This window comes from Cupressus sempervirens, chromosome 2, assembly GCF_028749045.1.
Source record: "Cupressus sempervirens isolate cs-2001-9-10 chromosome 2, ASM2874904v1, whole genome shotgun sequence".
Classification (NCBI taxonomy): Eukaryota; Viridiplantae; Streptophyta; class Pinopsida; order Cupressales; family Cupressaceae; genus Cupressus; species Cupressus sempervirens.
In genome coordinates this window covers 752,161,827-752,176,972 of record NC_143119.1, presented here as the reverse complement: position 1 = coordinate 752,176,972, position 15,146 = coordinate 752,161,827, and the positions used below count along the sequence as shown (strand labels likewise).

Here is a 15,146-nt window from a genome sequence, read left to right as displayed (position 1 = left end):
GAGTCTAATACTAAAGGTAAATACAAAATTTGAAAATAGTAATACTGTAAGACTAAAGTAAATAATAATAGTAATGTCACATTAAAAATTAAAATAGACTCATAGAGTCAAAGATTTCAAAACTCACATGATCACAATATTGTATCTCATAGATGTATTTGTTTTTCGAATATTGCATATGATCACCATCATATCAGATTGATAATCGCTGAGATTATCATCACATATTCAAATTTTAAATTCAAAAAAGTATAGTTTGATGCTGAATTGCCGATATGCAAACAAAAATGAACACTTTGTACAATAAACAAAAAACAGAAATATATCTAGTATTAGTATGTCGATGGTACTATCATCTACTCCCCAAGGTTGTGATCATCCATCTCAAGGTCTTTAGCTATCATGCTCTCCAAAAAATCATCATTCTCCAAAAATATTTTAAATGATTTAATCATTTAAAATGTTGAATAAAAATAATTTTTAAAAAATGTTTATAATGTTTTTAAAGTTATTAATTTATTAAATAAAATATTTTAAATTATTTAATCATTTAACTTGTCGGTGGTCTTAATTTTTGTATTAAAAACATTAAAATGAGGGCTAAAATATATAAAATTATTTAATATTATATTTTACCAGGAGACTTCGAGGAGACTTCACTTTTTGGATTAGGAGATGGGGAGACTTCAGGAGACTTCGTCATGAAGTCTCCAACCTTTTTTGAGGTCTCCAGAGACGCGAAAAGTCTCCGAGACGCGTCTCGGTCTCCGAGACACGACTTTTAGGGGGGAGACGGGTCTCCCGATAACCATGTTCTACATCCTAATTTCTAATTCTATTACCATTTTAATTTGATAAAGTCAAAGTTATTGATATGATTTAAAATTTTCTTGTTTCGATACATGGTGGGAGATGTTTGGCACAAAGATGCCAAATTTACAGAGGATTGCAATTCACATCTTAAGCCAACCATCTAGTGCATCAAGATGCGAACGTAATTGGAGTCTATTTGAGCACATACACTCGAAGAAACGCAATAGGTTGGCAGTGAAAAAATTGAATGATATTGTCTTTATTCACTACAACCTTCACCTTCATCGTATACAAATCCTGGGCACCGATACATCACCAATTGTATTAGAGAATGTTGATCCACATGCAGAGTGGAACACAAATATTGTTGATCCTGTCTTCAGTAATGAAGATGTGGAGTGGGTAGATCAGGTGGATCGAGAGGCTGAGGCAGTAGCGATGGCAGTCGAGGAGGCTAGAGCGTGAGGAGACAGAGTGCAGGACCCCGAGGCTAGGAGTGATGGATCCAAGTCTGATGATGAGGATTATGTGGGTGAGGATGAGGATGAGGATGAGGTTTGGCCTCAGACAGAGAGAGAGGATTGCTCTACAGTCTTCCATGACTTATCTTGGGCGTTTACGTAGGAGGACATAGACTACTATGAGCCTTAGTCTTCTAGTTGTTATTTTGATATATGTTTTGAACTTTTGATACCATGGATTTCGTAATCCATGAATGTTGTAGACATTTGAGTCTTTGACATTGCAGTGACACTATGTTTATTACTTAATACTTTATAGTTTTTATTGTGTTATTCAATTTTTTTCCTTTAGAAATTCGCTTTTATACTTATGTGATCTATGCAAAATTGTGTATTTGTATTAAGTAGCTTCTATTTATCTCAATTATTGTGTATTTGATGTTAATTGACTGAAAGATGCATGAAACAATCTTAAAATCCTTAAAAATCTTTGAATTTCATGGGTTTTTCAATTTTCCGAGTCCTTGCCGAGCCCGGTTGCCAAGTCCAAGTCCGAGTCGTATTTTGACTTTCCAAGTCAGAGGTGAGCCGAGTCTCGTAACTATGCTCTGAACCATAAAACCACCTTTTTTGTAAAAAAAATCTGTGTGATTTCAATAAGCACAGCCACATTTTTATTAAAATTGGTCAAAAAAACTTTGAACAAAACCCACAAAATATTCCCAGGTTTTTTCATTAAAGAACTTCTAGAAAAGAAATTCTAGGCAAAGATTACAAATCTCAAAAAATTGCCAAAAGATGAAGTCTCCTTATATAAAGAAATACCCAATAGGGAAATAGAAACTTTCTAAAAGACTAACATATTATAAGTTAACTGTGGAAATCAAAATTACCAATATAAATTAATAAACTAAATAGCCTAAATGACCATTTATATAAGGTTATGCTACCCCAAGTTTCCAGTATGGTGGGATGGGTTTCTCAGACATGTTTTTTTTGCTAGAGTAGGAGATGGCTATATATATATATATATATATATATATATATGGATCTTCAACTAATTTCATCTATTTCACATTCATCAAAGCAACGTAGTTTAGAACTTAAAAATTATCAAATTTTTTCATCAAGTGATGATTCATCAATGATCATACAGCATAGCAATTATAGCATCTAATCGAATTGTCATAGAAAATAGCATCATTTTGAATCATCAAAGAGTACCAATAAATATTAAAAAATTTAAAATAAAGAAGCCAAGCTTTTAACAATAAATAGCAACACTCAATTTCATTATAAATTTACACAGTCAATCTTAGCCTTTGGGATACGGCAGGTATTAATAGAGATTACACAGCCTAGCTTGTGAATTTTAAACAAAGATTACACAGCAACTCTAAAAAAAATTTAAAAAATGAGTAGTGAAAAAGTTATCTCAGCCTTGAAAATCCTTGCCGTCTTACTCTCCAAGTTGCAACCTACCATCTCAGCCTGCAATTTGTTGAACAGTTTTGTTCAACCTTTCAACCTGTGTCAAAATTTTCAAAACTTTCAACACTTGCATTCTGTGTAATGTTTCAATTGAACACAGTCGTCCGTCTACATCAGGCAAGATAATGCAAAGTAAAACAAAACTCTGTTACATAAACAAAGATATGAACTTAAAGCGTTATAAAATATAAATTTTTTAATTTTGTATATTTATTTCAAGTCTTCATTCCAACAACAGGGTCTGCAGGGAAAATAATCCCATTTTAATTTTTTTGGAGTCAAAATATTGTTTTTTAATTGGAAACTTTTAGCAGTCCCCGAAATGGCTAGGAGTCGGAAATTCAGTCCCTGGGATGGTCAACGAGATTTGGAAACACATTGACGGTATCCTAAGTTTCAGGGACGCATTTCCGATTTTCTTTACCAGGTGGAGATGGCTTGGAAATGTCCCCGAAACCATCCCTGTTTCTGAAACCTGGGGCTTAGGGGTGGAAGCATGTCCCCAGGTAATGTAGATATAAGATTAAATACTTTATTATATCTCTGGTTTTCATTATTACAGTACCCTGCACCTGCTGATACCCTTGCGCTCATCATTTTTCCAGTGAGATTGCATACAGCTTGTGTGTTGTGTTGATCTGATTGTACTAACTGCAAGATTTAAATTGGAAAATGAGTTAAAGATTAACCTCCAAAAACCAAATAAAAAACTGGGTATGGGGCTGAAATCAAATAATTTTGTTATTACGTGATTTCTTCTCATTGAAAGGTATGGAAGGATGCTGTTGCTTCAAAATTAAAGCAGAGTTCCACCAGCCATGTGAATACAAAAATCCTCATTTAAAATCAAAATCCTATATGAAATTTCCATTTTTATCAAATGAAAACTGTGAAAACATTTTTTAAGAAATAAAAATAAATATTTGATAATTTGTTTCATTATTACATGTTAGGTATACAGATTCTATAATATCTCATGTTTCCACAGCCACCCCATTTACACATAACTTTGTTTTCTAACTGGCTGCATGACAAGGCAGTCAACATTATTAATAATGTCATAGCTATAATTTAATGCAGTGTCATAAGCACATAACTAGATGGTTATTATTTATTTTTATATTTTATATTTTTGATTAATGTTCAAGAAAAATTGTCTCCTATATAAATTAAACACGTTCATTGTAAAACAAAAGCAAATTTATATTAGGAAGATGAGAATCAGAAAAACACAGTCCATTAAACATTAAAACTGCTGCATCTGCATCTATGTTGGGCATAGTTAATGCATTAATGTGAAGAAGATGATATTACAAGATCCTTTATATGCTCTGCAAACTTTGGGTTCCCTCCTCGCCAAATCTCCATCTCAGTAATGCTTGTACTAGGCTATCCTAGAGTTCTGGTATCTAGCTGTACTTTTGCCATACCATTGAGCTATTTATTATTTTATAGATTCAAATGCTTTAAATTTAAATTTATTTTGCTTTCTACTGACTGAAATCACTTTTCTTTGTTGGCAAAATTGTTGTCCTCTATTTTGTCATCACAGAGAGGAGGTAATAGTACAAAGCTTTTTCAACTAAGCTTCGCATATTTATGAGATAATTCATTATTTAATCGACCAACATTGATCAATCAATCATTCCTAAAGGCATAGTGAACCTGTTTTCCTAAAGGCTTCCGTCAAGTCTTTTTTGTTTATTTTATTTTATTAGCCTTAGTTTGATTTTTGAAGCCTTCAAAGTCTTTATTTGCATTATCGAGAGTTTGTTTAGTTTGCTTTAAGCTTTTTGTATTGTTCAATCTTTTGCTTTCGGTTTTCCCTTCGGTTCGATATCAGACTTATTAGTTAAAAGATATGATTATTTAAGTGTCCAAAAAAAGCTCTCCAAGGTTAATCACATTTTTAAAATATGGATGTTATATTCTAATGTTGAGTTTCACTTTTGAAAAATATAACTTAAACTGACTTTATGTTATGTTTGTAAGTTACTTCATCACTTTTGATTTATCATTAAGTGACTATAGTGCACTATATAGTCTAATTTAATATTAAAATTTACTTTAATCTTTTATTTAGAACATCTAAGTAAAATGTTGCTTTTAAATAAACATTTAAAACAATACATAAACTATATAGTGTAAATATTCTATTTGACCCATCTTAAGTGATATTTATTCAATAATCAATTAGACATGTGCTAAATAGGAAGTTTAAGTTGTGCAATTCAATAGCATATTTTTTTTGAAATATGTTACATTCAAATACATTTTAGGACACATTTTCTCCAAAAACGCCCAAATACATGCATTCTCCAAAAATGTTTTGCATGTGAATGACTTTGGAGGGTCTTTTAAAACCGATTTGCACCAAAAACGTTTGAAGGAAGAAGATTGCAATAGCATCTTGGTGTTTCATGCACATGCGTTTGCCCTTGGAGACCATGGTTTACATTGAGACATCAAATTTTTCAAAGGCCCTTAGTTGTTGCATGCGTTTGCACTTGGAGAACCCAATTTTGGACAAGACTTGTTCATCCAAACTTCTCTTTCCTCTATTTTTTGGCTCATTGAGCTCTAAGTAAGTAGAAGGATTCAACTCTGTTTGTATCTCTTAGTTGTTTTGCTACAATATTGCTTTCTTTGACTTATTTTTGTCCATTTGTTCAAATGCAGCCCTTGTCGTTTACATTTTTTCTTTAAATAAGTTTGGAATCCTCTTATTGCAAATTCAAAAAGTATTTCTACTCCAACAATGAAATTGCATGTAAAGAAAGGTTTTGAAGTTTGCCAAGTTTGAGGTAAAAGCAAGAGGTAAGTTATTCTTTTGTTTTTAGTTTTTCTTTCTTGTTTGTTACTTGTTTTTAATTTTTTTTTTGGAGAAAAGTTGAAGATTTACACCCAAGAATGCAAGTGCATTTCCATGTTTCCGCCACCCATACTTCATCCATTTTCTAAACTCATTCATTTTCCATTTTTCCATACATGTAATTGCACAATCTGAATGTTCATGTAAAATTAGGAGTCATTACCACATGCAATGACATCTAGAGAACTTGATTTGGGTGAAAACTCACATTTTAAAGCACCCAAACTCTCATCTTGCACATACCCAAATGCTTCCAACTTACATTTTTGACCTTTCCCAACAAAAGCTGCCCACATGTATTCCATCATCCTAAACCTGATTTTGGCCATTTTTGCCCAAAATACAAGTTGTTCCGTTCATTCCCAGCCTTCAAAAGTGTTCGATAAGTATCTAATCCATGCTTCGAACACCCATCTCCCATGGATCGTCATTGTAACTCAAATCCTAAAGGTTTCAAGGATCCGATCTCATTGGAAGATGTTTTCATCATGTTGCAACACACTTCAAGAAATGTTAGAATTTCCTCAAAGAATAGAGACATCCTATCAAGAAGATGTGCTTTGAATCGAAGGAAGCAATAATTCATCTGGTCTTCACTTTCCCAGTGGCTGGCCTAGAACTTGAGTTCGTGTGGGAATGCACCTAAGCACTTTGATTTGAAAAGAAAAAAAAGAGAAGAATCATTTGAAGATGTTGATGGGAAAGTTGTTCTGGGTTTACATCCAGACATCATTAAGAAGGTTTTTCAAAGTGTTGGAAACTCCAGAACTTACGAATCTAACAAAGAACTCACTATTGTGGGATGCGAAAAAGCTTGATTACATCAAGTTTTTAAATATAAATGTCAATTCATCAAAGTGAGTGCATAAGATTCAACCTTTTCTTCGTATTGTTGTAGTTGGAGAAGATGAATTGCATGTCCTCATGACATGTAATCCAAAAATTCTTCTCACCTATTTTAACCAGGTCAAAGTGGTTGTGAGATGCTCCCACTTTTTCCTCCTTTCTCTACTTCTTTTCCTATATAAGTATCCCCTCATTGTAAAAATCATCTTTAATTGTATGCAAGAAAGCTTAGATAAAATTGTGCAAGTATAACTTTGATTATGTGGTACTGTTTTGAAGAAAAGTGAATACAAAGAAACAATTGAAGCTGAAACTTTGGTTGAGAGCAATTGTGATAGTACAAATTAGAAGCTTTGACTATAATTTGTGTCTATTATCTTTGATTTATTTGTTATTGTATGTTTAAATAATAGAGCATAATGAGTTAAGAAGAAATCTGAGCCGAAGCTTTGATTGGGAGTGATTGTGGTGATACATAGAGTAGAATCTTTGACTATAGCTTGTGTTGTCTCAATTCACAAAAATAGTTAGAATTCCCTACTTTTGGAAGTCTTTGTGCCCCAATGGTAGAGGTTATTCTTATAGAATAGATTAAAACATGACTTAGAGCCAAATTGTTACGTTTTCAACTAGCCTTTGAGTTGGTGTTTGGTATTGATATCGTTGTTTCAAACTATTATACAAAAGTGTAGTTAGAGATTTCATTTTGCCCATAATTTGCTCCGTGGTTAAGTGGATTCTTTTCTAAAATATAAGAGGAAAAAATATATCGGTAACGCTCCTTTCAAAATCTCCCAACTTCTTGCTTACCTTGAGTTGATCCAAAGAATGGTGAGAAGGGGGAGACTTCCCTTAAAGGTAGGAGAGACTCTGTCTCATATGCTATGGCTGGTCTACCTATTTTGCAATTGGGTTCTAACAAACTATCAGTTGCAAAATATCCACCCAACAAAAAGCATAAATAAACTTTAGCAATAAAGTTCATTAGATTAAATAGCATACTGATCTTGATCATGTCATAGGGAAAAATAATGTAGTGCCCCCATTTTAGCTCTCCATGGTTGGTAGGTTTGGACTAACCTTATTAGTGGTCCTCGTAAGTTAAGTCAGATGGTTAGGGGTCCCAGTTGGCAGAACTAGAGGCTTTTTTTTTTGTAGTATAGAGTTGTTTAGGATTGTTGTTTGTTTGGTTCAGCTTGGTACACTTACTACTTATAGTAAGTCACTTATCTAGCATTTCTATATTTGGCGGTGCACTTGAACTGGCCTCAATTGCATTAATGTCCCTTGAGACCTTTATTTGATTAGGTATTCAAAAACTTACTGATAATTGTAAATCAAGGGTTGATAGAGATGGATCCTTAATATGGTTAGTAAGACATCCCCATTGACAATAAGAGCAATAGGATAGCCAATGATAAAGTGATAATCATTAAATAATGGTGATTAATGGAGTTGTGATATTTAATTATTATTAAAGTGTTACTTTAGGTAGTAATAATTGATAATTTTAAGAGACTATTATATGGACTTCATGTGAATTTATGATTAGAAGGGATTTAATATTATAAAGTCAAATTATAAAAAGTGAGAACATTTAATGATTGTTGACTATTATGAAAGGACATTTAACGATTATGTACTCAAATTTTGAAGTGCATTAAATGAATTTATTATTAAGTGGCTCATTAAATGTTTTATTAGTCAATGGCCAAAGAATAAAAGCAAATGGGCTTTTAAGTTATATTAGGCACATTGATGAAGGCCAGACTGTGGATTGATTTTCTCATGAGAAATATATAAAGCAGAATAAGCCAATCGATCCATTCATTGCATTTGTGTTTATTGAAATTTGTGAAGAGGGTTCTTCAAAGGTTTTTTGCTATTAGAGATTGTTGATGTTTTGGTAGCTTTAGTAGAATAAACCTGTAAGATCAGAGAGAAGTTAATATAATTACAATAATCACACACAAAACTTTGATTAAGTTATCTATTATATTTATTATATTAATAGACATGACCCATGAAGGGACATGTCATTTATTGGTTTATTCCTCATACAAATAGAGATCGATGCATTTGGAAAATATTTACCTTGAAGAGACAATGTTAATACATTTGTAGAAATCTTTCCTAAAACCTAACATGGTATCAAAGCAAGTTGCAACTGTATCAAAGATTGATACGCATTGTGTAGCATAAATGCATAAGGTGCTATGCTGAACTAGTGTCGTGGGATTTATCTCTACATTTTGATTGCACAAAAGTGTTGCACAGTAGAGTGGGACTGCTAGACTATCCCAGATCATGTCAAAGAGGCATTGTGAAGTCTCTATTTGACCTGATTGAATGAAAGGGACTAAGTTGTGTACAATACATGTACAAATGGTGCTGATCGAATGTGGTTGGGCAAAGAAATGTCCAAGCCCAAAGGACAGTAACTTGGTGACCACCAAACTAACAATCTTGAGCCTCGCTAGGATGTACGCACTCTCTACCAGAAATTATGCAGCTCGGGTGGCTCCATAGCTCCAGAGGCCTTTGAAAGGTTTCTCAACGAATATGGCACCACTGAAAATGATGCACAATGGGTGAAGGAGATGCTTCAAAAGCATAACAAAATGACCTTCTACCACCACCCCCTCCTGCCCTGAGATTTATTCTTTGTGTTCCTCTTCAGTGATGATGTTAATTTGCCTGTTGATGTGAAGATCGGGCTTGGAAGGAGCAATGTCGACTTGAAGCACATTGATTAGGGGGTTGGGCTCATTGTTGCCTAGCAGATTGACGTGCAAAGTCGCAAGAATATTCGAGCAAGGTGGTGTCACTGCACGTGAACAAGATATGTATTAGCATGGACCATGTCATTGGGAACATGGTTAAGCAATGAGACATCAATTGCAGACTTGGTTTTGGGTGGAAAGTCAAAACAAAAACAATGTCAAGTCAAAGCATAAAGAAAAGATGCGCCAATATAATCTAACACCATCTACACCAATGATATACCACATGTCAGCAATATGTGAACCTAGAAACAAAAAATACAAACCAAATATTCTTTGTAGCCATTCACATGCCATGGAGAAGGGTGGGTCCACCACGAATAGAAATCCTGGACATTTAATCTAAGAAAGTGAAGAAGAAAGGAACATTGTCATTGAATGCATTGAAGAAGTACCGCGGGCCCCTCAAAAGAAATGCATGTGTACTCATTTGACCAAATAAAATGCAAGTGTAATAAAGGTATATTCTATTCATAAAATTCCTTTCCATGTTTGATATTATTATGGATTTAGATCATAATAAATTATTGTGGGATATAATATTATGAATATGGGTGGTAATATATGTAAATATAAATTAATTTTGAAACATTTGTCAATATAAAGGGTTAATATTTAATAAATATTAAAAGATGATAAAATGATAAAATATAAATGAGATATTTATTTTATCTTTATTAAATTGATCTTATTATGCAGAATTATCATTGAATATGTTATTTATCTAATCATTGTAGTCTCTCTCTTACTTTTTTATAAGAGCTATGTGCTTGATCTTTTCCTCTAAGAATGTTATTGTAGGAAAAAGAGGGAGATGAGACTCGGAGGGAGGTTGATATTTCAGGCAACCTTGAAAGAGGAGCAGTTAGATGATATGATTTAGTCAACCTTCGGTGATTTTTTTATCATTGATTCAAAGGGAGTAAACCATGATGAGATGGATTCTCTAGTGATAAATAAATTATTGTAGTGAAGAGGACCGTGATTAATACATCGTGACCATGTGATTTTAATGGGCCTACCCCTGTGTACATCATGAGGAATTGACGACTTCCAAATGATCATCACTTGTATTCAAGGATAACTTTAGTGGCTAATATTTGCCAATTGGCTAATCTCACTCATCGGGGACCCTAGATTAGGCTAATTGTTTTGCACTTTTTTTGGGGTGTCCATGTCGCATGCATTTTACCAAAATTGGGTCTCATGCTTAGGCTAATTGCCAATAATAATATTAAAGTGTTTATATTTTAGTGATGACTTCCCCAATTGAATCTAATTTTTCCACGTAGTAAATTAAATATTTTTGCCTACAATTTTCAAGGCTTGTCTTAATTAATGGTCATATTCGCCAATATTTGGTAAAACTTTTTGTTACACTACAAATTAAGTATGTAGATATGACGTGTCTCTATTCTTAAGACTTTTCATGAAACTTTTTATTCTTTCTCACTTTTCCGTGAAATAGATTTTATTGGGGACATGTGTCTTTTACTTTGGGAATTTTCTTTAAAACTTGGTATCCTTTTAAAAGTTTGGCTTGAAATAGGATTTAAGCCATTGATTTAGGATCATCCAATGATTAAAAATAATAGGGGTGCTTCCCCCAAACCACCATTCAATAATTTGGAGGGAAACTGTAATGATAAAAGTGGGCTAATTTAACCTTAAAGTTTGATAATTAATTAGGCTCCATACAATAATAATAATAAAATCGTTGTTTCTAGGCATGTGTTCTTTTTTCAACGATTTTCATCAATAATGAAATATTTGCCAGGATTTTATAGAATTTTCATATGATTGAAAAATAATCGCCAGTAAAATTAAAAATTTTCCTACTTAAAGATAAGAATTTGCCAATAGAAATTAATTTTTTCCCCTTGAACTAATGTTCTATTCTCCAAAAATTTATACTTGTTTCTTAAAGTTGTCCTTGCTTGTATTTCCAAAAGTTATTGTAAGGTGACGATCTTACAATAACTTGTATTATGAGATCAAACAAATTTGACGATCTTACAATAACTTGTATTATGAGATCAAACAAATTGAGTATATGGTGAATGTCTTGCATCTCAATATTCTGGGAGGCCATTACTCAGAGTACTTGGTGAATATCATTGATATTTTGGGAGACTAGTACTCTTGATATCAAAACCTTTTTGAGTACTTGATGAGTATCATTGATATTCTGGGAAGCCAATACTCTTGATATCAAATGCGATATCAAAACCTTTTGAGAATTTGGTGAATATCATTGATATTTTGGGAGGTCAATACTCTTGATATCAAAACTTTTCAAGTACTTAGTGGATATCGAATGTCGATATTCTGGGAGACCAAGTCTCATGATATCAAATGTGTTATCTAAATGTTGAATGTCTTCATATCAAAGATATATGTATATTACATTTAGTTAATATATCGTCATGTGTGTATCCTCCTAGCAAAGAGGGAGTGTTGATGTTTTGGTAGCTTTAGCAGGATAAACCTGTGAGATCAGAGAGAAGTTAATATAATTACAATAATACACACACACACACACAACTCTGATTATCTATTATATTAATTATATTAATGGGACATGTCTCTTATCGGTTTATTCCTCGTACAAATAGAGATCGATGCATTTGGAAAATATATACCTTGAAGAGGCAATGTTAATACATTTGCAGAAATCTTTCCTAAAATCTAATAAAGATGGTGAAAGATCCTTCAATTATCTATGGCTTCATCCAGAGACCATGATTGTGATAAATGGTGAAGAGTTTGGGGGTTTTAATCAGAGTTTTTATTAAGATTATTTGCAAAGAAATAAGAGAGCAAAAAGCCAATTTACAGCCTCTGGAATCAGTGTTTGGGGTTCAATAATGGCAGCCCCACTCTTATTGAGGAGCCGTGTGAGCTATATAATGTGATGTCAATATTTTGGGTGGCACGTGAGAATTAGCAGCCAATCACGAAGCATACAGATTGAAACGATTAGTTATTGGTGGCTGTATTTCAGCCACCATGGTCTTCTAACACATTCAAGGAATTCAGCATGTTGTTGTGAAAGGTTCGTCAACAAATACAAGGTGTCCACTTAGAGGGTTATAATCTTTTGTCATAAACATTTCCAGAATTGTGAATAAAGCCATTCCAAACATTATAATTGTTGAAAATACGAGTCTGGATATTTGTTACAGCCTATTAGGCACCTGTATTTGCACATTAAATTGCAGAAAATTATTGTTTTTCAGATTTACCATGCATTGCAGTATGTTTGCCAAGTATTTGATGAAATGTCATGTTGGACATAAGCAATTTAAATGATATTACATAGTTGTTTGCAAGTCTATCATTGGTGAATCCAGCTTTATTAGTTTGCATACAAAGTGCTTCACAATATTCCTTGTGTCAAATTTCTACAAGATAAAAACCAGAATTTACAGAGTTGTTGAATCGGATAGCCTGAGGGGTTATTACAATGTTATCAAAGCTTGCATGCAAAGAGTTTGACAAACTGTCAAACATCCAAAATTTAAGTTATAACCTGTTGGAGTTATTATAAATAATGTTTATATAAATTGTAAGCTTTCATCTTATTTACTGAATGGTAATTCTTACAAAATATTGGTAGAATGAAATTATTCCTCCCAAAGTTCACCTTAGAGATAAAGAGTGTCAAAAGTGAATGGTACTCTGAAAAACAAAATTTTGCCGTTGCCAACAAAATTTTGTTTTTGAGGTAATTTAGCTAAAATATGATTCCTTAAGTATTCATCACAAGAATGATATCCAGCAGAATCTACAAGTCCGAGTACTTCCATCCTTTCACAACTATTGACAGACTAAGAAGACAACCATGTATGAAACTCGAAAATGGAAAAAAATTAATATTCATATAATGAGCACTATGAGGTATACTTGGTACAACTGTGTTGATTTTGTTATTATTTATGCACTAGAAGTAGACTGTGCAATGCAATGTAATTAGCAATATGAATATGAACAAGAAGAATCTATTTTCCACAATACATGAGTTTAAACTTTAAACTCTTTTATTTTTTTCTCTGTATCTCTTTGCTATGGAAATGCCCTCAATTTTTTGAAAGTTGGTTTTCTCTATTCCTATTTTTTTTAACGTTTTGTTTATATCTGATTTTTCCAAAAAACCTTATACTTTTGGTTTGCCAAATTTTCTCTCAGAAGGATTTTGCTGCTATGTGATATGTTTGAATTGTAAAACATGTATACTGATTAGGTTTAATTGTTTAGGGAGATTGCATATGTATTCCCACAATACCCTACTAACAATTTCTTAATTTTATTTTCTCTGCTGATCTTTTTCTGTGCATTTTTGAGGGAGACTTACGATAATTCATAATTGGATATCCCAGCTTCTTTTTCTGTATTGAAAGTCTGAAAGACAATGAGAAGCCAACAATAGTAGAACCTGTCTTAAACTATTGGATTTGCCTTGTTGAGTAATACTTGCACCTTTAACGGAAGATTGATCTTACAACCCCCTTTTTGTTTGACAATGGTTTTTAGTCCATGGGATGAAACTTTTGAAATGCATATGATTTGTATTTTGAACTTTATGAAGGGATTGCTCCACATGGTTTTGGCTACATTTTTTAGTCTGTGTCGAAGTTGATTTTGTTTGAAACAATGGTAAGTTCCATTCTGCACTTTATTTGAGTTGGCTATCAAGTTGTTATGCAATTTTTTTAGTTGAACAAACTCTTCATTAGGTGGCTTTTTGAGCAAGTTAGATTTCTATTTTAACTATGGTTAGTTAAAAAACATGATTTGCATAGTTGATGCACAATTGATGTGAAGATGACGATATTGCAGGACCCTTTATATTTTTCATCCCTTTAAGCTTTCTTGTCCTGATAATGGAAGTGTTGACTAAAAACTCTCACATGATCTGATTTCAAAAGCAATTATCATATACAAGATATGGAATTTGTTAATAATAGTAGTTTATCATTGTTCCCTTGCAGGTATTTTCTAAGCTGAGAGAGAATAGATTTCCGAGCGAACTTGAGTTAAGGCAACTCATTGCTAGGTCATTGGGAACAAAACATTCACTGCCTCATAGTGAACATGTCATTTGAAAGAGTGACACGGATGAAATGATTTTGACCTTGGCAATGATGCTTCATTGTTATGTTTGTAGTACAATGAAAATTTCTGTGCGTTAAGACGCAATTGAGATAGTGTTGAAGGTCACACAGCGAAAGCTGAGCTGAGCTTTTTTTAAGTCTCTTAATGTTTAGGGTCTTGTATCTCCTAGTAGTTCATGTGCCTATTGTAAAATGAAATTAGGGTATGAACATTTGGTTTATTAAATAGACATTTGGTGGTCAAAAAGACGTTATGAAGGCAAATTAATTTAGCATAATCGAATTGGATTTTGAAACCAGGCTACAGATAGAATGTACCATTTAAATACTTTTTCATACAACAGAATATTGGTTCATTTTCTTTGGTGTGTAATAGAAGTCTAGTTTAAAAGTTGACTAATATTATGTCAAAGTGAAATATGCTAGTAAACATGCTACCATGGGAATTCATCTTGTTAATGCTCCTCTTTAAATATGATAAATGTATTCTTATCATGCATTTCCAATATTGTCGTTGAATTTCCATGTACTTTTAATGCCAGTCAATAAAAATAAATATTTTCTGAAACTTTTTATCTATAGAGACGTTACGAAAATACATTTTTTAACCTCCACCTAAGGTGGTTGGCCTCAAGGGTGGTATCAATCGAAATATTAATATGCCTTGTCTTAATTAACATCAAGACAGATCGTGTGATTGGTAATTACGCTTATCACAATGATGTGCTATCTTTTATCTGTTGATACTAATTTTAAGGCTGGCAAG

General features: G+C 32.8%; 1 protein-coding gene across 1 annotated transcript in view; it reads left to right on the top strand.

Moving 5' to 3' along the window:
• LOC149575604 (selT-like protein) overlaps positions 1 to 14,780 on the top strand; it is a 64,214-nt gene extending 49,434 nt beyond the window's left edge. Inside the window, exon 4 of the mRNA XM_089815368.1 lies at positions 14,258 to 14,780. Coding sequence (XP_089671494.1) covers positions 14,258 to 14,371 — 114 coding nt within the window. The 3' untranslated portion in view covers positions 14,372 to 14,780. The remainder of the gene's footprint in view (positions 1 to 14,257) is intronic.
• Positions 14,781 to 15,146: the final 366 nt, after the last annotated feature.